Source organism: Nannizzia gypsea, genomic scaffold (genome assembly GCF_000150975.2).
Source record: "Nannizzia gypsea CBS 118893 supercont1.2 genomic scaffold, whole genome shotgun sequence".
Lineage (NCBI taxonomy): Eukaryota > Fungi > Ascomycota > Eurotiomycetes > Onygenales > Arthrodermataceae > Nannizzia > Nannizzia gypsea.
Genome location: NW_003345200.1, coordinates 1,532,373 through 1,556,114, shown reverse-complemented (window position 1 = coordinate 1,556,114; position 23,742 = coordinate 1,532,373). Strand labels below are relative to the sequence as shown.

Sequence of the window (23,742 nt, the reverse complement as noted above, 5' to 3'; positions counted from 1 at the left end):
CAAGACCTACTTGATTTTAATATAATTGATACCCCCACGACATTTTAATGCTGCCCATATGTTCTTCTTTCGCTTATAGAACCGTAGTTTGATCTCTTCGGCTCTTCCTTTGTCTATTGAAATCTGTTTACTCCTCCAAATGTTCATTATCGATATATTTTCTCCAACAAGTGATCCCTGATACCACGAGAGCTGTGATCTACAACTCGCCATAGGAATTTGGCATCCGAGCACAAAATGAACCGATTACGCAAGCAAGAAATAGTACTGCTGCCACGAAAAAAGGGAGGCCTATAGCCATTCCACCGATATTTAACCCCATGCTGAATGTTGCTGCAATTAAAGGAGAAGCAGCTAATTCCCCTATGATACTAATAACGGCAAATGATGCATATAGAGTTGCCACATCGTTTGGCGATACCAATGAAGCGGCATATGACTTTATTGCAGGATGGAAGCCGAACGAGAAGGTGAACAATAGTAGAGCTTCGACAAGACGTTAGCAAACTATGGATAACACGCTTTAGACCTAACGAAAACGGTGACGTACACAAGATTAGAAGCCCAGGGGATGGCGAAAGGCCCATCATCAGAGACCCTATAATGCTGAATATCGAGCTTACTCGAGCAATCCACAAGTCCATCTGTGTAGGTTGCATGCCTCTGTTGGTGAGAAACCTAGTTAAGACAGGAAGGATGACGAGAAATAGAACAAGATTGACGGCCGCTCTGAAAGATATCAGGTAGTTTGCCTACCCCAAGTCAGTCAAATGCTCACAACACATAGCGAAGGCTTGTCATGTTGGCGTACCTCGGCAAGAGTCCAGCCAAACCGTTTGGAAGTGTACTGGATTAGGAACTCCAGCATATTACGTCCTAGTGACGTTACTAGGAATGAAGTAGCCACAACGAGGATGTTGCGGTTGGCTTTTATGGTTCTCCAGACAAGTATAAACGGAGCAATAACATGCTTAATGCCTGTCTTCACGACAGGCCAGAAGCTAGATATGCCCCTCCCAGCATCACTGGCATCGTCGGAAGCCTCATTGAGCTCGGGATCCTCCCTCTCCTGTATCCGTTTCAATGTTTCGGGGATTATGAAAAGCACGGCACCCCCAATTAGTTCGAATACCAAGCCAAGGCCTAGAGGAGCATATACACTCCAATTCTGCATCAGCACAGAAGCTAGAACAGGGGCAAGCATTTCTGTGATGAGAAGGGCAGATGCTAGATATAGAAAAGCCTGTGCTCGTCGGTCTGACGGCACAACATCAGAAAGCAATGTATGCCCGACAGCTGAAATCACGATTCCTCCGCCCCCTGCTGATTTGAGGACGGACGATAAGTATATCGATCCGTAGGGAATTGCGCCCCGAGCCAAACTGACTATCAAGATCCATACCTCGGACAGCATCTGGCCTACAGTCCCTAGAGCGAGAACAAAGACTCTACCCTTTTGGTTTGCGAGGTTTCCAAATGGGATTGCAAGCATTAATGCTGTTACACGATCATTTCAGTACTTGGCTTAGAGAGCAGGTTGGGTGGGTAGAAGGTAGTAAGATAGATACCGAATATATTTTCAATGATTTTCAGACGAGCTTTTAGGTTGGCTAGTCGGCTCTGAACCTCACTCCCCTTGCACGGGTTGTTCATGGCGCTCTGAGGCATCATACTAGCCAGGTTACTGCCGTAGTATTCGTTACATATTACTGTCTCGAATAGCTGTGTCTTGGGTGTTAGGCGAACTACATCCGCCATGTCCACGGCCAAGGCGAAGGCGTAGCAAAGTAAAGGGATTTTCCATATTTTATATGCTTCTGCTATCCATTTGTTGCTATAGGGAGGAAAATACCACACACGGCGGTTACTTTCTGAGGAAGAAGCACCGTCGAAAGCTGTAGTACTGCTATTTGAAGTCTGTAGCAGGCTTGTCCGTTCATCCATAGTGAGTGCAGTTAACAGCTAGAAGTAATTGACTATTTTTAAGAAATTTTTATCAAGTGAACCTCACCCTCAAGAGAGTTGTAATATTATTGACGTGAGTTCAGATACATTTGCTGACAAGAAGGATGCAAAGATATATTGCTGCCTTGGCCAGCTGATGCGGCTGAGTTGAACCCTGGCAGTGCGTTCACCCGCCAAGTTCATAGTTGGTCACACCCTGCCAATATGCAACATCTACATTGAAATGGTGATTGGCCCTTACTTTTGCAATGACATCAAAGCCGAAATATTAAGATGATTAAAAAGTGAAATTGAAGTGTCAATGGTTAGCCGACAGAATTTATTCACCGGCGTTACCATTTCGCATGGACTGCCTCTGCTTGACTGCCTTAGCAAGCAAGTCAAGAACAGACTCGGAATCGGCCCAGTTGATACAAGCATCAGTAATACTGACACCGTATTTTAGACCTGCTTTGCCTTCCGGGGGAACTTTTTGGTTCCCTAAGTTGAAATGGAGGATGTCAGCTAAAAAATGACGAAGTCGACAGGAAATGAGGGCTTAGTAGGTGTATACACAACGTACCTTCATTGATGTTGCTTTCAATCATGACTCCCATAATCCCTTCCTCGCCGGCGGCGATCTGTTCAGCAAGAACTGCAGCCACCTTAGGCTGGTTCTTGTGGTTCTTTTGGGAGTTTCCATGGCTGCAGTCAACCATGAGTCGTTGAGACAGACCCTTCTCGGCCAGCTTCGACTTGGCCGCTTGTATGCTCTTTGCATCGTAGTTGGTTCCACTCTTCCCTCCACGAAGAATAGCAAAGCAGTCTTCATTCCCAACTGTTCCAACAATGGAGACTACACCTGGTTTTGTGACAGAGAGAAAGTGATGGGGGTGTTTGACGGCCCCAATCGCATCTACAGCAACGTCAAGAGAGCCGTCCGTGCCATTCTTGAAACCAACGGGGAAAGAAAGTCCACTAGCCAATTCACGGTGAAGTTGAGACTCTGTGGTTCGGGCCCCAATCGCGCCGACTGAAAGCAGGTCAGCGAGGAACTGGGGCGAAATAGTGTCCAGCATTTCACTGGCAAGGGGCATTCCTTTCTCCGTCAAGTCAACGAACAGTTGCCGGGCAGTTCTCAGCCCCTTGTTGATCTGGAAGGAGTTGTCGATATCGGGGTCATTGATGAGCCCCTTCCAGCCAACAGTTGTTCGGGGCTTTTCAAGATAAGAGCGCATGACAATCATGAGCTGATCCTCGTGCTTCTCTCTCATTTTCAGCAAACGATCGCAGTAGTCTAGAGCAGCTTGAGGGTCATGGATAGAGCACGGTCCGATGATGACGAGGAGGCGGCCATTGGCGTCCTCGCCCCTAACAATGGCTGCAGCTTCTTCTCGAGAGGAGACGACTGTGCTCTTTGACATGTTGGTTTGCGAAATCTCATGTTGGAGGAGGTTTGGTGGAGTGAGGGGGTTGTATCCAAGAACTATCAATCGCATGGGCGAACAGTCAACTTGGAGTCCACAGGACATAGACTCATTCGTATCACTGACCTCTCCAGTCCTCTACTTGGTTCTTCTTGCCAACATTGGGGTTCTCTATATACCACTGTGACTGCTGGCCGTCGCATCAGTCTATAGATAGCTTGATCGTGGGGAAATTTTGCCCGCCGTGGTGGGATGACTCACCGACATCGCAGCTGTCCCGACTGTGTCTTGTGGACAAACAAGCCAAGCAGGGAATAATGATATAACGATTAGAGGTGAATTAACCCTAACTATTCAGAGTATCTGAAGCGTTCTCTAAATGCTAGACCTTATTATTTGTTAGGGCGAGGCGTAGGTTAGGTATTGCACTTCAAAAAGTGGGTGACGATCTATAGTTACCAGCTGCTATGAACTCACTGTTGGTTAAGTTCCTCGCTAGTTAGTTAACGGTAACTAGGTAGTTACTGATTGGCTCTCGTGAATAAAGCTTGCATTCAATAGAAACACCACGTAATATATCCTCGCTTGACCCCCACTGCGACGATTATACTATTGCTTCTTATAGTACCAGTCTGTTAACTAGATAAGTTACTTAGTAAAGCGGCATACTGAGTAAAGGGGTATCGGGATGATATAAGGCTTGTCAAGGTATTAGAGAGATAAAGGGGGACTGTGTTTGTATTACTAGTTAGTTAAGTATTATAGTTAGCTATAGTTATACTTCTAAAAATCTCAAGAAATATAATAAATTCTAGTACCTGGACGATGATTTTAAGAATAATTACAAAGTCTCTGATTTTTGGGATGAGGCTTAGAATTGAAGAAACAAAGTCAAGGACATCTGCAATATCCCTAAGTGCTCGGAGGGACTTGCTTGTTTTTAGTTACTGTCTGTTCTAGATAATCGGAAGGCCTCTTTATACCATTTAGGAGACATTCTCTCACACGAGTTGAGAGCATGTCCACCGTTGAAGCTGACTGCCATCATCATGCAAACACTGCAAGTCTGCAAATATCAGGTATTTTAATGGCAACCAGCCGCATATTATCGGGCTGTAAACATAGTTGAAGGTTCATTTCACATGAATACTTGTGTAGAGAAACTCACCACAACATGGTATGCTCTTTTTATTCTTTTTTTTTTTCAATAGTTATTGGTTAACTATATTATAACTAACTACCTAGGTAGTTGACTGCCTGCAGATATCTCTGGCCAAGCCTCTGATCCCTGCTTCCAGCCAGCCAGCCAGTGCTAGAAGGCTGTAGGTCACTATTCTACTTCGTCAACGGATTAGATTATTTGACGAAGCACCAGGAGGGCAAGGTTTCCACCCCAGTTTGAGTGAGATTTTACTGCAGAGAGGAAGTTAGAGAGGCATTGCGAAAAAAAAAAAAAAGGATCGGAACTTGGTAATTGGAGAAAAGGATGAGGCCGTACCTGTCCCGCCATCAACGACATATTGACCATCGTTCGCAATGGGGCCCGAATTATCCTATAAATTGGTCAACCAAATATGAACAAACACCTGCAATGAGTCATATGGAACAGACGTAAAAGTACTCACAAAAACTTCAGCCTCCAAGATACTACCGGCTTTGAGGGTGGCTGAAAAGGAGCGAAATAGTAAAGAAGAGGGTGTTAGTTGCCTCGTATAACAGTGAGTACCATCATATAACACATGCAGGTTTATTGTCATTTACCCAATCTGGCATACAAAGATGCCGTCTTCAGTTATCGCACTTATCTTCCACTTCTCGCTTCCCCCGGTGCACCGGTAATTAAAAGTGCAGGTTTGGTCTCCCTGTTTCCTCGTATTAGTCGGGAAGCGCGGTATGAAGCACAGTTAACATAATTACCAATGTAATTGAGACCGTTTCCGGTGCTCCAACCCCGAGATCGAATTCTTTTTCAACTGCAGACATCATGTAGGGGCCAAGTGGCTATAAGCAAGGTGGTTGTAAACGAGGCAAGAAGAGGAGAAAAGCACAATTCGTATGTGCGTGTGTGCCTACTGCCCTTTTTTATAGGTGTTTCTTCCCAGCCCGATAGAGTGAGTGGCTGGCTGAAGCTGGCAGCGGGGTGAGAATCACATGGGAATCGAGGCAGCAGCCAGATCTGCATCAAGAATGCTAGAGCTAATCGTGCCTTACGCGCTACCAATTGGCTGGGGTATACGGGTTTCTAGGGGCACAGCATGGTTATAGAATTTGATGCGACAGCGTGGTGAAAGTGGCCTTCCTGGAGGAAGCCATTGTTCGAGTTTGCTTGGTGACGACTATCCGCACACCTAAAGTCCACAATGGCCACTGGGGTTCTCCTTGCCGGTTTAACAGAAAGCTTGATTCACGGTTATTGCCCCTGGAAATCTTCCCTCAGTCCTTCCTCTCCCACCAGCATAAGGAGAGCATTGGCTGGAATCTTTCACCCTGCGCAGGCACTCTAGCGATAGGGGCAAGTTGGCCACTGACTGTATTCGACGTTCCTGATTCTGCCAATCACTAGCTCATCAAGCTGGATGCGAGAAACTGGCCTTTGGTGAGACCGCGGCCCCGCAAAAATGTACAGATGGGAGGGCGACGATGGGGCTGTGGACGGCTTTGGCGCCAAAAGTGGCATCTCTCGAGCGTTTCCAGCAACCCGCACTGTGGACTCGGTGGCCGACCTGGGATGAAACCACCCGGTCTAGTTATTTCGGAGCATCCTGGACTGAGGTTTGTTCAACTTTGTTGTGACTCTCAGGGAAATCTAGGCTGACTAACTAACTAGGTAACTAGTTAACTAACCAAGTTAGTTAACGAATTAACTAAAACGGAGCCTGGTTAGTAACCAACTGTTTGTTTGCCCTGTACGGAGTAGAGACTTGATCTTATACTACAATCATCCTTCTGCGAGGTGCAGAGGAAAGACATCCATGAATAGGGCCACGCACACGGAAAAAGAATGCTTTAATCACTGAGCATCTTTGAGTTTATTTTTTTGCTCACTAACCCCTGGCTAAAGAAAGCCGAATGGACAGCCGCTCGAAACGGCCTCGCCATCCCTGACAATATAACTAGTTACCTAACTACATACCTATTACATGCACTGTGTGTGACCGTGTCACAATCTGCCGATAGCCAGCCATCAACCCTGAAGCTGCATTTGAACGCCTTGGTATCGTCGCGACCAACTTGAAGAATAGTAATTACTGACTACTCCTAGATGGCTCATCCTATTGCTCTCTCTACACGGAGTGCAGTGTGTTGACTACACAGTTGAGACAAATATTTCCCCAGATTCTATGGCGCATTCATCATAGTTCCCTTCCAGCTTGAAATCGCCCTCGAGCTCCACCTCAATGATGTCATCATGCTCGTCGTGGAGGCTCCTCGGGCCGTCATATCTTTTCCAACATGCTTTCTTTGCAAGTGTCATCTCGTCCGCTTTTTTGCTCGAAAACCATCTCCAGGCAACCTTGCGATATTGCACTGCATATATCTGCTCACCCGGCGCTTTGAACAGTCTGTACTCGTGTTCTACACGGCTACAAAAGCCACCGATCCCAGAGTCCACGAAATTGAATGGTAGAACCACGCCGGATGCTGCCAATGCCGTCGACGCTGGTATTGCCATATTTCCGCCAGCAGCGCGATTCCCTCGTAGCTGCTCTTGTATCTGAGCGCCCACGAGCGTGTGGTAAGCTACAACAACATATATGTCTTCCCCTTCATCGATGGTTCTCTCAATCCACTCGCGAGTTTCTTGAGATCTCACTACTTCTCGAAACCATTGGCCAGCGTTGTTCAAGTAGTACGTCTTAGCTTGATCGGCTGTAAGCCAAACTGTCGCATTGAAGCGTTTCGAGAATGAGGACGATAGGAACGAAGCAAGCTGTGACGCTACATTTTGATGTTTGGCGGAATAATAAATGCTGCTGTACTGATCTTGGACTTTCTCAGCGCAATCGGGGCTAGCATTGCTCGTGGGATCGTGAAAATCTTGGAGAGGGTCATCGAGGTTGATAACAAAACGTCCCAGGCTGACAGCCGAGCGGGGAAGAAAAACCTGCGGAAGGAGAATACTTCTAGGCATTATGCAATGAATGCTGGGTAAGCTAAACGGCTGTGAGGGAAGACTGATAGGATTAAATAGTCCCTTCTCCCCTGCGCTGAGGGGCAGTCCCTTTTCACTCGGATCCCGGCCGCGATGTGGTCACAGAACCCGGTTCGGCAGGCCACGGCCATCAGCTGCGCCACGCTCATCAGGCTGAACTGTTGGAAAGTTCACAATCTGCTGGAGGGCAGTATATATCAATATAATTACTCCGTAGTGCAGCTGCCACATTCCGAGTAACCATCGCCCTAACCAGCCTATTGCTTTTCGAGTTTGTCTCGCATACCTTCGCCCTTTGAATATAAGCACCATGGATGATGACCCTGAGACTTTTCTACTCAAGAACTTTGAACATACCCTATCTCTCGTACCCAGCAACGATAATAGCGTCCGATCTGAGCTATGTATGTATTATGCCATCTTAAAGCATCAGCTTTTCCAACGCCACGGACAAGTGAAAGACCTCAAAGAGGCGATTAAGCAGGGGAGGAACGCTATTTATGAGACGCCAAAAGATTGCGATGAGAACGCAGAAAGGCTTGACATCTTTGCGGACATGCTAGAAAGCCAATATTATCACACAAAAAAAGTGAAGGATCTCGAAGAATTGATTCGAGTAGCGCGGCAGGCGGTCGACATCACACAAAAAGGCCATAAAGATCTTACAGGAAGACTAGACAAGCTAGGAAGCAGACTTAGCCTTCGGTATGAGCGAACAGGAAAGATAGAGGACCTCGAAGAGGTAATTCAAATGACACGAAAGGCAATCAATATTATACCCAAAAACCACCTTGCAGACTGGCTAAGTAAGCTAGGAAGTAACCTTGCTTTTCGATATAAACACGCAGGAAAGATGGAGGACATTATAGAGGCAATTCGAGCAACACGACAGGCGATTGATATTACACCAAAAGACCACTCGGATATTGAAGTAATGTTAACCACTCTTGGAAACAATCTTATGCTTCAATATGAATGCACGGGGAAGATAGAGGACCTTGATGAGGCCATTCAAATAGCACGGCGGGTGGTTAATATTATACCAAAAGATAGTCCACATCGCGCAGCTTCATTAAGTAACCTAGGAGGCACAATCGGAAAGCGATATACATGCCTGGGAATGATAGAGGACCTCGAAGAAGCTATTCAAGTGGGACGTCAGGCGGTCGCCGTTACACCAAAAGACTCTCCAGATCTCAGCACCTTCCTCAACAACCTAGGAATGTGCCTTGGCTTTCGATATGAACGCACAGGAAAGCTAGAAGACCTCGAGGAGGCGATTCAAATAGGGCGGCAGGCAGTCAACACTACGCCAAAAGGCCATTTGAACCTCACGATATTGCTAAGTAACCTTGGAAACAATCTCGGAAGCCGATACAGACGTATGGGCCAATGGAAGGATCTCGAAGATGCCATCCGGGTAGCGCAGCAAGCAGTCAATATTACGCCAGAAAACCATGCAGACCTTGCAGGAAGGTTGAGCAACCTAGGAGGCTACTTCGAACTTCGATATGAACGTACGAGAAAGATAGAAGATCTTAAACGCGCTATTCAAATAGGATGGCGGGCAGTCGACGTCACGTCAAAAGATCATTCATATTTTGCAGCTTGGCTAAATAATCTTGGAAGCCGTCTCTATATTCAACACAATCACACAGGAAAGCTAGAGAAACTCGAAGAGGCTATCTCTATAACGCGGCAGGCAGTTGATATTACACCAAAAAACCATCCAGATCTTGCAATAAGACTAAATAATCTGGGGAATAGACTCGAACGTCAATATGAATGCACGGGGGAGACAGAGACTCTGGAAGAGGCAATTCAAGTAGCGCGGCAGGCGGTCGATATTACACCAAAAGACCATCCAGATCTCGCAATAAAGCTAAACTGCCTGGGAAGCAAACTCGGCTTTCGATATGAACGCACGGGAAAGATGGAAGATCTCGAAGAGGCGATTCATGTAACCCAGCACGCCTGGAAATGCGAGAACGCTACTCCCTTCGTTCGCATTGAGGCTTGCATCCAGGCTCTCCGCCTCCTTCGGCGTCAAGAGAACTTTGAAAGCGCTTACAGACTCTCAGTGGAGGCTATAAGGCTGCTGTCTTACGTTCACCATAGGTCCCTCAGTCCCCAGGACCAACAGTTCGTTGTTTCACATTTTTCTGGATTAGCTACGACTGCCTGTTCTCTTGCTCTTAAAATAGGAAAGGAACCGGCAGCAGCCTTAGAAATTTTAGAGCAAGGGCGCGGAGTGATCCATCGCCTTCTGATGGATGACCGAAGCAACATCTCTGACTTGAAAATCGCCCATCCAGAGCTGTGTGCGGAATACGAAAGACTTCTATTTGAGATAAACAAGTCCATCGCGAACAATACGGATAACCAGACACGCATGGCCGCTTTAGCAAGCCGGGTGAAAGCAGTCGCAAAGCTTGAGACGTGTATACGGGATATTCAACAGCTTCCTGGCTTCAGCCACTTCCATAAAGCCCTTACTGCCAAGCAGATGCAGAGCTGTTCAACGGCGGGCAGTATTGTCGTCATAAACATCACTGACCTCGGGAGCGATGCCATTATTGTTACTGTCGACACGGTGAGGGTCCTCCCGCTCCCCGGTCTAAGCGCAGGCCAAGCTAGGGACTGGATCAATCAGGACCTCACCACGACTACGTTAAGCGACCGCGGTCGAAAGAATAAGAGGTACCTTGAATTCTTGTCGTGGCTATGGCGCGGGTGCGTGAGGCCTGTGTTAGAAGAGCTTCACTGCGAAGTGCAGTCTTCGGCAGACGATCTACCAAGGGTCTGGTGGATCGGAACTGGTCTCGCGAATTCATTCCCCTTCCATTCCGCCGGCGATGTCTCTGCTGGAAAAACGGAAAATGCATGTTACCGGGTGATTTCGTCCTACACATCAACAATCAGAGCCCTGCAATATGCCCGAGAACGCACCAGCAAATCTCCCAGCATCCCATCTGGTCGCGATCCTTGGAGAGTAGTCATCGTTACCATGCCTGAAACCCCTGACGCAAATGACCTCCCTGGCACAAGAAGAGAGAGATCTGAGATTATAGCGGCTATGGGCTCTTCTACCTCCATAGTGAGCCTTGAGTACCCAGACGCCGCAAGCGCTATGGCTCAGCTCCGAGAATGCAGCATCGCTCACTTCGCCTGCCATGGGGTATCAGATTCACGCGATCCTTCCAGGAGTGGTTTGATACTGCAGACGGCTAGGACGGCGTCTAAGCAGCCGAGGCAAGACGTGCTGAGCGTCCGTGAGGTGTCTCAGGCCCGCCTCTCACGGGCAGAGATTGTGTATCTTTCTGCCTGCTCCACCGCGCAGAACCGTGCGCTAAAACTTTCAGACGAGGTGCTTCACGTTGTCAGCGGGTTTCAGGTTGCTGGATTTCGGCACGTAGTTGGTTGTCTGTGGCCGTCAGACGATACAGTATGCGTGGAAGTAACGAAGCTATTCTACTCCGAACTTGGTCGAGCCGGAGCCACATGGTACGGCACCGATAGATCTCCTGCGTTGGCACTGCACAAGTCTCTTGTGAAGATTCGGGAAAGCAGAGAATACTGCAAGCGGCCGCTACTCTGGGCGCAGTATGTGCATTTTGGAGCGTGATTTAGAGAAGAGAAGAGCACCTCCCGTCATGCATAAATAGGAGGCCTGTGTTGACCAGATGGTTCTCATCTTTGTTCTTCTCCAGCTTATGACGATTCACCTCGCCGCTACGTATCCCGAAAACGAATCAATCAAGCAGTCAATTGTCAATCAGAAGGGAGGCATATAGACTTCATTATTCTGGCAAACCTCTGTAGTGTTTATGAGTTATATAGCTAGTTAGCTATCCTGTTATCAACACCACTCCTAGGATACATATGTTGACCCATGTGAAATTGTGAAAATGCACTTTGGACAACTAAGTTAGGCACTACCAAGCTCGTCCGCAAAGTAAGCTACGAAGACATCTCCCTGGCGCCTCGGTGCTGCCACTTTCTTCAATCGCCTGTGCGTTTCACACTCAGTATCATAGAAGTTCATGTCATCGAGATTGCGGAAGGTGGTTCTGACGGCTAAGGTGTAGCCTTGAGTCCGCAAGTCGGGGAGAGTCCGGCCTGCTTCCACCGAGAGAATGTACGGCTTGGAGTCCTGGTAGGGAATATCAGTTGGTCAGCATCATGCGGGAAGGACTTCGATTGACCGGGCGCTCCGTACCCGCTTAGCTTCTTGCTTTAATGCCCGATATTCAGACACCAGGACATCAATGTCATCTGGGTTGGGGATGTTGAAGAAGGTTATACGGTGGATGGCCATTGCTGATCGGGATTTGATGGACGGAGGAAGCGTACTGGTCAGTGGTTCCCAATAGTTAACGCTTTGATTGAGCTTCTCTAGAAAGATATATATTAATTATTTAACTAGTTAATAAACAAACCTGCATCACTGGGGATCTGCTTGCGGATCTGCTGGTTCGTTAACTAGTTACTCTAGCCTAACACTGGGATACCCAAGACCAGGTATACACCACCATCAAGCTATGGGCTGGATCCTTCACACGCAGAACGCAGAATGCATTAGTTAGACCAGCAGGGATGGTTAACTAGTTATTTAGTCAGCTCCCTTAACTAGTTAACCAGACCAGACATAAGTAACGGAGATGGGATAACGAGATCCCTTGTCTTATTAAATAATTAGCTAAGTCAGCCTTCGGCATCCCATCGAGATCCCTTCAGCAGGCATAACTAACTAACTACCTACCCAGTAACTAGTTAACTGGTTAACTAAGCAACTGAGATGGGATAACGGACCCTCGCTATTCCAACCCTGGTCTCAGTACCGTCATCCTTGGTCATCTCGTCCGCCATCCTGCCGGCATCCCATAGATAGATCCAGGAGGGTCTATAATCGCTATCCCACCGCTATACCACCCACCCATGCAAGCTGCAGATTCTTTGTTATAGTAATACCTCTGTCAGGCTATGGCTCGAGAAGTGAAAATCAGCCTCCTGATTTGTAAAACCCGTTCTGGCGAGTTACAAATCGGCAGCTCAGATGTGCAGATTGGGCCATGTCCCTTTCGATGGGATTCCTTATCCCTTTCGCTTTTGCACTACTGCCCTGTCTTTATATCTAACGACGATGCTCTTCTCTCTGTCTCTACAAGAATTGCACTGGCCCAAGCAACAAGTTAAAAGAAACCCAAACACTGACTTGATAGCTAATAGTTATCTTTTCCAGTGACCAGTCTTCAATAGTCACAATATGGGTGAGCTGACTGGGTTTGAGGATCCTGAAGCAGGAGCTTGTCCTGCTCAAGTGGTCAAACCAACTTGCTTGGACTTCGAAAAGGCCGACGAGAAGAGTCCAATCTCTTCCCCAGAGCGGGATCAATCCCCTTCGGGCAAGGAAGTGGGAACAAGAAGCATTACTGGATTCAAAGCGAGTACCGCGCCTCTCTACCTGGTTTTGTTTGGCTGCTGATATCTGAGCTTAGTGGATCTTGGTGGTGACTGCGATTCTCTCAAGCCATATGCTATTCGCTCTTGACAACACTATCGTTGCAAATATCCAACCGGTCAGTGCTCAAGGCGCCATACATACCTATATATTGCTCTGCCTCTGATCGAGATACTGGCAACTTAGGCTATTGTCGATCAATTCCTGGAGACTCAAAAGATTTCATGGCTATCCGTTGCGTAAGTATATTACTCTCTCATTCTAGCATTATGCTCTATATTTAACCACATTTCTCCTCTAGGTTTCCTCTTTGTTCCTCTGCACTGGTGTTACCTTGGTCCAAGGCCTACGCTACCTATAACGCCAAGTGGCTCTACATCGGGGTGAGAGCATACCTAACTTGGCCCTACCCATTTCTTCAATACTAATGCTTCAATAAGTGTGTGATCCTGTTTATGGCTGGGTCGGCCCTATGTGGCGCTGCCCCGAGCATGAATGCGATGATCGTAGGTCGGGCAATAGCCGGAGCTGGGGTAAGTTTGCTCTAGACTTCTATGTTTGAGTGATACTTACCCACTCCCTTTTAGGGAAGTGGAATGTACTTTGGTGTCTTGACACTTCTGTCAGTCAACACCACTGTGAATGAACGCCCGTTTTACATCGGATTGACGTAAGTGGCACATTACCCCAGGCCTTACTTGATGAAGTGACCGTGCTGAACGTCTGCCTTAGTGCTGTTTCCTGGGGCATTGGAACTGTCACAGGCCCTGCAATTGGTGGAGCATTTGCTGAGAGTGCTGCTACATGGCGTTGGGTAGGTTTCTCATACCTCTTCTTATATTTCAAGCTTAATCTATCAAAGGTATTTACATATAACTAATATCTTTCCGTCTCTAGGCATTCTACATCAACCTTGTTATAGGGGGTGTCTTTGCCCCCGTTTATCTTCTGCTGCTCCCTTCATTTGAGCCTCTACCCAACTCCACACATAAGGAAAAGGCACAGAACATTGATTGGGTTGGAGCCTTGCTCTGTATTGGTGCGTTGGCTACGATAGTTATGGCTATCGACTTTGGTGGGTCTGAATGGTCGTGGAACAGTGGCCCATCAATTGCTCTGTTCGTGGTGGCTGGCGTCCTATTCATTGTGTTTGGAGTTCAGCAGACTTTTTACATTCTCTGCACGGAAACGAATCGACTTTTCCCGGTTCATTTCTTGAAGAACCGCTCATTATTTCTCCTTTTCATTCTCAATAGTGAGTCCTCACTAATCGTACCCAACTGCGTTTTTGGGATAACTACTGATATCAAGGGATTTTTTAGCCTGCGCGAGCAGTGGACTTTTTATCTCGGTTTATTATATACCCCTTTACTTTCAGTTTACCCAAGGTGATACGGCTATTAAGGCTTCTATACGCCTTTTACCCTTTGTGCTGATCCTTATTTTCACAATCATATTTAATGGCCACATGATGTCCAGGTTTGGTTACTATTTTCCATGGTACCTGCTGGGCTCCGCGTTCGAACTGATCGCTGCTACCCTCATGTGTAAGAATCCGTTGCTAGGAGCCCTGTGAGAATCCGCTAACTTTATTAGATCTTGTCAAACCCGATACATCCGCCGGCGCTATCTATGGATACACTGCTCTTATGGCGCTGGGCGTTGGCGCCTTTAACCAGGCGGGGTATAGCGTTGTGCAGGCCAAGGTTCAACCAAACGAGATTCCCTGGGCCCTTGGATATATGATGGTTTGTAAGTACTCATAACTAGCTGTTAAATGTGTTGAACAAGCTCACTAACGTTCATAAGCTCAACTCGGAGGCATTGTTTTGGCCCTTGGCATAGCCGGTGCGATTTTTGTCAATAAAGCAACCACCGGCCTTCTCTCGCTACTCCCAGATGCTGATCCTGAAGTTGTTAAGAACGCCATTGCGGGAACAAGCAGCTCGTTTTTCAAGTCCTTATCTGATTATGATCAGGCCCGGGCATTGGGTGTCATCGTTTCAGCCATCGATCAAGTGTATGATTGTCTCCATTCATTCTACGAGATTTCGAGACTGACCCAACGTTTCCTTTAATAGATACATCCTGTTGATCGTAGCAGGAGCCATGGGTGTTGTGCTCTCTGCTTTCCTAAATGTTAGTGTTCACATATCCTTGAAATTAGCCCTTCAGCGTTTGAATTTACTAACTGGGCGGTTGTATAGCGCGAGAAGCTCTTCCTGGAGGTAGCTGCTGGTGGAGCATAGCTGTTAGCTATACAATACCTGTATAGGTTTAGATCGAGGAAGAGTGGCATCTTGTATGGAAGACTCTACACCCGTCCATACAGTGATCAAGGCCTGGTGGGGTGAAGCTAGTGGTGTAATCAGGCCGTGGCTTGGAATGCATCGTTGGACTCAGTCACACACACACACACACACACACACACACACACACTTATAGACATAGGAAGTTGATAGTACTTGCTACGCTCGCTATTCGTTGGAAAGGTGTAAATCACTATTGGCTAGAGGATTTTTTCATATACCTCTATTTCTGCTATTTTAATTAGTTGAAGTACTCTTTTTAGACCTACCGTCAACCAATAAATGCCACTAATAATCTTTTAGAATTTATACCTCTCTAATTAACCAATAAACAATACTAACCCCTTACACTTCGAAACATAGTGATGTAGCTTGGTTGATTGGACAAGCCCAATTTATTTAGTGAGAAGATGATTAGCTAAAAAGTAGCGTAAGGGGTGGAATAATTCAACCAACCAGGAGGGCCCAATGCAGATATGGAGAGGAAGAAGGTTATTACTGGTCACCTGATATCTGAAAATGACCGGAAGACCCACAAATATTATTCGTATATAAGGAAGAAGTGAGAAGGAAGATATATAAAGGCGATACATAAAGGCGATACATAAGGGAGATACATAGGGAGATATGGATTGTGACTACAGGTAACCTGGTACCTCCGAACTCTAATTCCTTACGTTGCATCAGAGCACTAACGGAGATAGACCCATCATCTAGACAATCACAGAATAGAAGCTACACTGCTTCTTGAATGCGCCATCATCTTCGCCAGGATATCCGCATAGTTTTCCGTAACACGCTCAAACTCCTCAACAGGATAAACTCGAGGGTCAAACTTCCACCGGAGATTATACCCTGCTAGGGTTTTAGAAACCTCTAGATGCAAGGCATAATCAATCGGCATCCGGACTTTGCTCAATCCCATTACCATCCACCGCATATGTTTATCGATTAGGTTGGCCGTGGGTGCAGGTGCATCGAATGGCTGGAACAGAAACAGCGCGCGCGCGGTGCTTTCTTCCCGATTTTGCCCCAAAGACTTGTAAATGTCGTCCAGGCTGACGTTCCCGTTTTCAGTCGTCTCCCAGAACAGCGACTGAGTCCCCCTGAGTAGCTCTCGTACACCCGTCGTGTCCGCGAAGGTACTCCGGAAAGGAAGGAAATTTGCACATGTCCCTGCGATTGTTTGCGCGTTCTCCAGCTCCAAGTTTCGACCGGTGATGAGGTTGTCATAGGTGATATCTGTGCAGCCCACATTGAGCCGAGATAAGAGCAAGGTGAAGGCGGTCTGAAAGACAATGGAGACGGTGACACCACAAACCGCCGCAAACGAGTCTACTCGGCGGTCCGCAGTAGTCACCGTAAGCTTGGAGGCGATCGGGTTGCTCACCGTGGGAAACAGGGCTGTATTGCCTTGCAGGAGCCCTTTCCAGAAGGACATGGACTTGGCCTTACTCGTCGAGTGCATGAAATCCACGTAGTCCCTGAAGGAGACTGTCGGTGGGAGAGGCTGTCCCTTATATAGGGCCTTGAATTCGTCGTCAAATATCCGCAGGAGAGTCCCATCGTACATGGCATGGTGGATCTTGATGAGTAAGTCGCGCGTCCCATCTGGGAGTACGAAAAGTCGATAGCGGATGAAGGGCTTGCCGATTTCAAATCTTTCGTTCCATGTACGGTCAAATTGTGCTTGTTTGTCCTGCTCAGAGCTACAATTGATGATCTCCAGGTCTAAGGTCGGTTTCTCCATCACCACCTGTAACCAGGTGTGACCTGACTGCAGCCACATTGAGCGAAGAATCTCGTTCCGCGCTGTCAGCTCGGTTGTGATTTGGATCCATCTGTCAAAATCCAAGATGTCAGGGAGCGGCCTCACTGTTTGGCACTGCCAGAACTGCTCCTCCTTGGCACCACGGGTCAGAAAATCCTCCACTCCAGGAACAGCAGGGTATATGACTTTGATTTCTGCCGTGGACACTCCAGCCCTGGCTAGGGTAGCATATATGCTATCGGGCACGTCGTACTGGAGTTTCTCAACGGTGTTTTGAGCTCGGCTCACTGGTCTCATACGAGCTGCCATGTCCTTCAGTGAGGGATAAGCAAGGACGTCACTAACCGCCAAGATATATCCATGGCCCTTGCACTTGCTGACCAAGTTGATTGCGGAAATCGAGTCTCCCCCGTGAAGGAAAAAGGGGCTGACGGCGCTAATCTCGGTGATGTCTTTATTGAGCAGGTTTGCCCACAGTTTCTGCAGCAATTTTTCTTGGTCAGAAACTGGATGGACAAACTCACCTAGAGCATCCGAATTCGAATATTGCTGCAGCTTCGCGCTATCCATATTTTGAATCCACTCCACAAGTTTCTTCCTGTTGACTTTGCCTGATGGGAGCAGTGGCATCGCTCCCACGGGAATCCAGATGGTAGGTACCATATATGGAGGAAGCGAGGTCAGACCAACACGGATGGTGATGAGCATATCCAGGTATTCCTCCGGGTGGAGGATACCCTGACCCTTGGTCGGGTCCGCGACACAAAATGCTACTAGGTGCATCTTCTCCTGGATTTCAACTGCACTAACAACGGCTTGCTGGACGCCGGAGCCTGTGATAATGGCATTTTCTATCTCCCCTAGCTCAATACGATGCCCGCTGACTTTTACCTGGTTATCCTGGCGGCCAAAACACTCGATGCGATAATTAGGAATCCAACGAGCCAAGTCCCCCGTTCGATATACCCTCTTATTATCGCAGACCACGAATGCTTTGTCTGTTACGTCACGGCGGTTCAGATAGCCGCGCGCAAGCTGGGGTCCACTAAGGCAAAGCTCGCCCACCGCGCCATAGGGGGATAAACGCATACTCCCAGGTTCGAGGATCATGGATATGCAGTTTTTTAGGGGATGCCCGATGACCTTGGAATTCATGCCGTGCTCAATCGTGCCCGCTACAGCAAGAATAGCTGCCTCGGTGGGCCCGTAGCAGTTCATGACATGGCAGTGGGGGGCCCATGTTTCAACCAAATCGGGGGTTACTGGCTCTCCAGCAAGATAAATTCCCTGCACTCCAGGAACTTCTTTAGGCTGAATCAGCTTGGCCACGGTTGGAGTCAGAAATAATCGGTCCACCTTCAGTTTGTTGACGATATGCGCAAGGTTGGAGAGAAGCGACTCCATGGAGGCCATGCATAGTATTGCACCGGTGCTGAGAGTGCAGAAAATATCTCCCACGGCCACGTCAAAGACATAGTTGGAGAATTGTAACACACGCCAGTTTGGCTCCCAGTGTTCTGCAGTGATGATACTCTCAATCCCCGATGCAATAGAGCTGTGAGAGACTAGCACACCCTTGGGCACACCAGTTGATCCTGAAGTGTATATCGTGTAGGCGAGATGGCTGGGTTCTAACACCTCCAGCAAGAGGTTGGTGCTGGGGTAGCACGATACATCGATGTTGTACACATCCTCCACCTGCACTCCCCTGTCTCTTGCCTCGTCAAAGATATCAAGCAAGTGCTCATTTGTCAGCACGATCGCAGCGGAAACATCTCTTACAATGAAATTGTTTCGCTCCGGCGGATTGTCGGGATCGAGTGGGACAAATGCCCCCCCTGCTTTGAGAATAGCGAGGATTGAGGTTATCATCTCGATGGACTTAGGGAGGCAGATGGGCACTAGACTGTCTGGGCTAACTCCTTTGGTGACTAGAAATCTGGCGAGTTGGTTTGCACGGGAGTTGAGTTCTCTGTAGGTTATGTTGTCACCGTTCTCGAATTCTATCGCAACACGGTCTCCGGTGGAAGCAACGATTGCCTCGAAGCCGTCATGCAGGAGTCTCGCATTGCTGGAAACCGGCTGGGACAAGGTACGAAGGAATGCCGACTCTGCACTGCCGATAATTTCCATCTCACTCAAACATATGGCATTTCCTGACGCCATATCTTCAAATATCTTGCCCACTTGATCAATGATGAAGTCGGCCCGCATGGGGTCCAGTTGTCCAGACAATCGGAGCTCAAATTGCCCTAGCTCGTTTTCTTCCACTTCGAGCGATGTATAGCCGGTATTCCAGATCGGGCGCTCTGCATATGGTTGGAAGACAGCCTTCTCCTTGTCTACCTCCCTTTTCAACAGGAAGTTCACCATTGAATTGAAAGCCTTCGGGCTCTGAGAGGCCGCCTGCAGGGCCTTACGCAATCCAAACTGCGAGTGCTGAGCCACTTTCCATATCTCTTTTTGTACCATTCTAGCTACATCGATCAAGCGCATTGTGCTGGGCTGCAATTGAACCCGAAGAGGAACAACAGTGAGAGTCGGTCCGCTAAGGGTTTGGATACCCTTGATCGGAGTATCTCTGCCGGAGAGTGTAATGGCAAAAGTTACATCTGTATTGCCGGTATGTTTCCATAGGATGATAGACCAGGCGGCGTATACGAGCGCACCAATCGAAACGCCGAGAGTTGTAGTCAACGCACGCAGATCACGATTGAGCATGCGGTTCACAGCGCTGAACTCTTCACCTGCGGTTAGGTGGGTTGGACCTGCCTCCTTTAGATACCCAGACCAGAAAATAGCAGCGTCGGCTTCATGTATATTCTGCTGGAGATGACGCACGAAGACATTGAACGGAGGTCGTGATATACGGGGTTGGCCGTGATATTCAGCCGTCACATCCTCAAACAAGAACCTCGATGACCAGAAATCGAACAGAGCGTGGTGCATGGCCACCACCATGACATCTTGATCGAGAACGGCGGCACGGATAGGCGGTGCTGTAATATCAATATCATCTGTAGGATGCTGCGAGATGTACTCCTCTGGTGAGACACCACTGACTACATCCCAAGGAAGTTCAAATTTTTTGTGCACCATCTGAAGGAAGGCCGCTCCGTTTCCTTTAAAGCTAGTTCGGTATATCGCATCAGTCGCAATGACGGTCTGAAATGCGCGTCTCAGGCGGTCAATATCAACCCCCCGAATTCGATATATTCGATGATAGACATATCCGCCAACAGTCTGGTGGGCAGAGAGAATACCTTCCTGGAGGGCGGTAGCTGGGTATATATCCTCATATGTGTCGTGGTCAATACCTCCAATGTGGTCCGGCAACATACTGTATGCGGCAGGGGCAGCATCAGTGGTTGTCTCCCCATATCGAAGTCGCAATGCCGCTGTCGCAAGAGAGTCCGATTGCAAAATGTCGCCCAACTCGATAATATAGTTTGACGACAGCAGCTCTGATATTACAACCAGTGCCTTGAGAGAGTCTCCCCCAAGTGCGAGGAATGACTGAGTAGCAGTGACAAGCTCTGTGGGGATCTGAAGAGCCTTTGTCCAGGCTGATTGCAGAATCTTCTCCTCACTAGATAGCTCTCTGTCATCACCAGTGGAGCTGGCACTGGAGGCTACCAGCTCAGCGCGACTCATGGAACCAACCTGCTCACGCAGCTTCATTATATCAATCTTCCCACTAGCATTAACTGGCAATGTGTTGAAGGAGATCCAGTACGCCGGGGTCATGTATCGCGGGAGGTTGGATAACGCTGCCTTCCGAAGTTCTCCCACAAGCTGAGACCAGGCCAGTGATGCAGTGTTTGGCGAGACACAGGCGACTAACGCCTTCTCCCCTTCTACTGTAACCGTGACGACAGCAACATTGTGCACCCCGTTCTGCTTTCTCAACATAGCAGCGATTTCATTGGGCTCGACACGCTGTCCGTTAATCTTTGTCTGAAAGTCAATACGGCCAATGATCTCAACACTTCCATCTTCCAGACGGACGGCAAGATCACCTGTTCTGTAAAGCTTCTGGCCTGGCGTGAACGGGCTATCCACGAAGGCCTTGGCCGTGAGCTCGGGTCGATTGAGATATCCACTTGCTAGTTGGGGGCCTTGAAGGCATAGTTCTCCAGGCACCAAAAATGGAGCCATTTGGAAGGTTCCTGGCTCTAACACAAATGCTGCTGTACTGTCTGCCGGGAATCCGACGTTGTGGGGGGACATGGTCGATGCAGACATAACCTGCCCCCAGTTTAGCTGGGTGCACTCACTGAGGCCATAGTTGTTTCTTAGTTCCACGGAGGCCGCCCATCGATCGATTACGGACAGATTCGGCGCCTCTCCCGTCAGTGTTACTCTTTTTAGCGTGGGGACATACTCCGGGTTGAAGCGAGTAAGGAAAGATGATGTTATACCGAGAGTGTCAACCTCCATTCCGTTAATCTGGTCCGCCAACGACGTTTGCAGCTTGGATCTACTGGCCAGGCATAAACAACCACCCTTGGCCAGGGTTGATAGAATGGTCCGTTGGGCAGCCGAAAATATGGGGTTATAGAAGAGTAAGCTGCGTGTATTGGCAGAAGTCGGCGCACAAATGATGCCTATTGAAGCTGCACGGTGGCTCAACACCACCCCCTTCGGGTTTCCGGTTGAACCAGACGTATAGATCACATATGCCGGGCTTTCTGTGTTGATGACAAGGTCGAGGTCAGTGTCCTCACCGGAGCTACTGACCAGGTCCTCGATGAACAAAGCTGTAACACCAGGGATCATGTCCTGGTCTCCCAGCTGAGATATGTAAAATGGAGCGCCTGTGTCCTGGACAATGTACTCCTTTCTAGCCGTGGGTTGTACGGGATCAAGGATGACATACGCGCTACCGGCTTTAAGAATAGCCAGCAGCGCGATTATAAAGTTGATTGAGACATGCATATGAACAGGAATAATTGATTGGCGAGGCATTCGCTCAAGCAATTGCCGTGCGACACGGTTTGCGGCCATGTTCAGCTGAGAGAAGGTTAGATTCGCACTCTTTTCAAATTGCAACGCTATGTCGTCTCCTTTAAGGGCGACCCGTTCCTCAATGAGATGATGGACCAGTTGGGGGAGGACACCAGATATCGTGGGCTTAAAACTCAAGAGGGTGGATTTTTCAACTTCGGATACCAGATCAAGGCCTGAAAGGGGCGAAGTGGGTTTCACAGTTAACTCTCGCAATGCCTCCCAGAAGTGCTGGAGAAGGATCTCAACTCTGGCTGCGGGGATGCACGATTCATGCACGATGGTCACTTCACGATGGCCGGACGCAAAGCGGATATGGATGACCGCCGGAGGGCAACAGTCGAGGTGCCTAGGAGTATCAGCTTCCAACACTGTAATCGCCGTTTGGAGTAGGGCTTTCGCGCTGCCCTTGCCACCAATGATCTCGCATATCTTCTGGCCCCCGATATATGAGTACTCTGAGGCCTTCTTCTCTTCATTGCTCAAATAAGAGAACAAGTCGAGAGCGGAGCTCTCCTGTGAGAGCCTAAGCCGTACCGGGGCGATCGCCCCCAGGGGCCCGACAATATCGTGGACCGGGCCTACTCCAGACGCCCTAAGGTTGGTATAAAAAGCCACGTCATTGGATTCCAAGTGTCGAGAAACAGTTATAGCCCATGCAGCAAGAAAAATTGTTCGGCTCTGAACAAAATTTGCCTGAGCAAACCCCTCGACCTGCGTTAGCAGACTCAAATTCAAGGGAAAAGTTGTGTCGACCGTTGAATCTGTCAAAGCTGCTGAGACCCTCAGTAGGTCCCTAGGCTGATACCCGTCCAGATACGTTTCCCAAAATGCTTCCGCCTCGGCGTGACTGGCCTCTATGATGGTCCTCGCATATTCACTGAAGGGAATCCGGGTTGGAAACGCATAGCCTCGAAAGAATAATTCAAAATCATTCCGAATCAGGATGAGAGACTTGCTGTCTAGCAAGGCACGGTGGTAGTGAAGGGTTACCGAAGGGGCCGTTTGGTACTCCTCTTGATAAACCAAGTACGGCAGTGTTTTAGGATATGGGTCCCTGGGTCCAAGTCGCATAGGGCAAATTTGGGGAACGACAAGCTGCTGGGCCAGGCCTAGATGACCTTGGGGTGAAACGATAATTGTTCGAAGGATTGGATGATGGGCAGCTGTGGCTTGCCAAGACATACGCAGTCGATCGATGCTGAATACCATCTGTTCCGGTATGTCGAAAGTAAACGAACTCCATGCAGCTCCCGATCCGATGGAAGTTAGAATTCCTCGCTGCACCGGAGTCAGGTCAAATCGTTCGCCTTCCCATTCAGAAGCCTCTGGCTGCTTCAAGTGACTGAGAGTCGAGTCGACCCATGGGGGATAGGGGTGGCTTTCCTCCCCTGCCTTAGCTTGGCCCCCCAGAGAAAGGGGATAATGTTGAAGCAAGGCCATACTGGTAGAAATCAAAGCGGGTGGACAAGGTAACTATGTACAAGGCTTCTAACTTTCAGTCCACGAACAACGCTATCCTGGGAAAGTTGGTCAACAATATCGATAGAAATTTCACGTATGCTTCGCACTGTCAAATCCAATGCGCACTCCCATTCTTCTGATGGCTCTTACAGTCTATTATCAAGCACTTTTTTGCCTCACCAGATGCACATTTCTTTACCTTGTCC

The 23,742-nt window shown here is 48.3% G+C and overlaps 8 protein-coding genes across 8 annotated transcripts; 2 read left to right on the top strand and 6 right to left on the bottom strand.

Annotated features, from left to right (window-relative positions):
- Positions 1-199: 199 nt before the first annotated feature.
- Positions 200-1,944, bottom strand: MGYG_02594 (hypothetical protein; the record flags this gene model as incomplete). The annotated part of the gene is made up of 4 exons (XM_003175017.1): positions 200-486; positions 551-752; positions 812-1,497; positions 1,569-1,944. The coding sequence occupies 4 exons, from the start codon at positions 1,942-1,944 to the stop codon at positions 200-202; spliced, it is 1,551 nt and encodes a 516-aa protein (XP_003175065.1).
- A 340-nt stretch (positions 1,945-2,284) lies between these two features.
- On the bottom strand, positions 2,285-3,638 carry MGYG_02593 (phospho-2-dehydro-3-deoxyheptonate aldolase; the record flags this gene model as incomplete). The annotated part of the gene is made up of 4 exons (XM_003175016.1): positions 2,285-2,445; positions 2,528-3,430; positions 3,498-3,558; positions 3,633-3,638. 4 exons carry the CDS (start codon positions 3,636-3,638, stop codon positions 2,285-2,287), a joined length of 1,131 nt encoding a protein of 376 aa, XP_003175064.1.
- Positions 3,639-4,722: 1,084 nt separating this feature from the next.
- On the bottom strand, positions 4,723-5,354 carry MGYG_02592 (hypothetical protein; the record flags this gene model as incomplete). Its single annotated transcript, XM_003175015.1, has 3 exons — positions 4,723-4,784; positions 4,870-4,924; positions 5,289-5,354. 3 exons carry the CDS (start codon positions 5,352-5,354, stop codon positions 4,723-4,725), a joined length of 183 nt encoding a protein of 60 aa, XP_003175063.1.
- A 1,324-nt stretch (positions 5,355-6,678) lies between these two features.
- Positions 6,679-7,503, bottom strand: MGYG_02591 (hypothetical protein; the record flags this gene model as incomplete). Its single annotated transcript, XM_003175014.1, has 1 exon — positions 6,679-7,503. One exon carries the CDS (start codon positions 7,501-7,503, stop codon positions 6,679-6,681), a length of 825 nt encoding a protein of 274 aa, XP_003175062.1.
- A 331-nt stretch (positions 7,504-7,834) lies between these two features.
- MGYG_02590 (hypothetical protein) lies at positions 7,835-11,149 on the top strand (the record flags this gene model as incomplete). The annotated part of the gene is made up of 1 exon (XM_003175013.1): positions 7,835-11,149. The coding sequence occupies one exon, from the start codon at positions 7,835-7,837 to the stop codon at positions 11,147-11,149; it is 3,315 nt and encodes a 1,104-aa protein (XP_003175061.1).
- A 303-nt stretch (positions 11,150-11,452) lies between these two features.
- On the bottom strand, positions 11,453-11,842 carry MGYG_02589 (stress responsive A/B barrel domain-containing protein; the record flags this gene model as incomplete). The annotated part of the gene is made up of 2 exons (XM_003175012.1): positions 11,453-11,677; positions 11,744-11,842. 2 exons carry the CDS (start codon positions 11,840-11,842, stop codon positions 11,453-11,455), a joined length of 324 nt encoding a protein of 107 aa, XP_003175060.1.
- A 948-nt stretch (positions 11,843-12,790) lies between these two features.
- On the top strand, positions 12,791-15,234 carry MGYG_02588 (MFS drug efflux transporter; the record flags this gene model as incomplete). Its single annotated transcript, XM_003175011.1, has 13 exons — positions 12,791-12,991; positions 13,023-13,103; positions 13,172-13,224; positions 13,287-13,368; positions 13,426-13,518; positions 13,573-13,655; positions 13,718-13,799; positions 13,883-14,240; positions 14,308-14,532; positions 14,582-14,737; positions 14,795-15,005; positions 15,067-15,124; positions 15,193-15,234. 13 exons carry the CDS (start codon positions 12,791-12,793, stop codon positions 15,232-15,234), a joined length of 1,725 nt encoding a protein of 574 aa, XP_003175059.1.
- Positions 15,235-16,015: 781 nt separating this feature from the next.
- Positions 16,016-23,515, bottom strand: MGYG_02587 (tyrocidine synthetase 1; the record flags this gene model as incomplete). The annotated part of the gene is made up of 1 exon (XM_003175010.1): positions 16,016-23,515. The coding sequence occupies one exon, from the start codon at positions 23,513-23,515 to the stop codon at positions 16,016-16,018; it is 7,500 nt and encodes a 2,499-aa protein (XP_003175058.1).
- Positions 23,516-23,742: the final 227 nt, after the last annotated feature.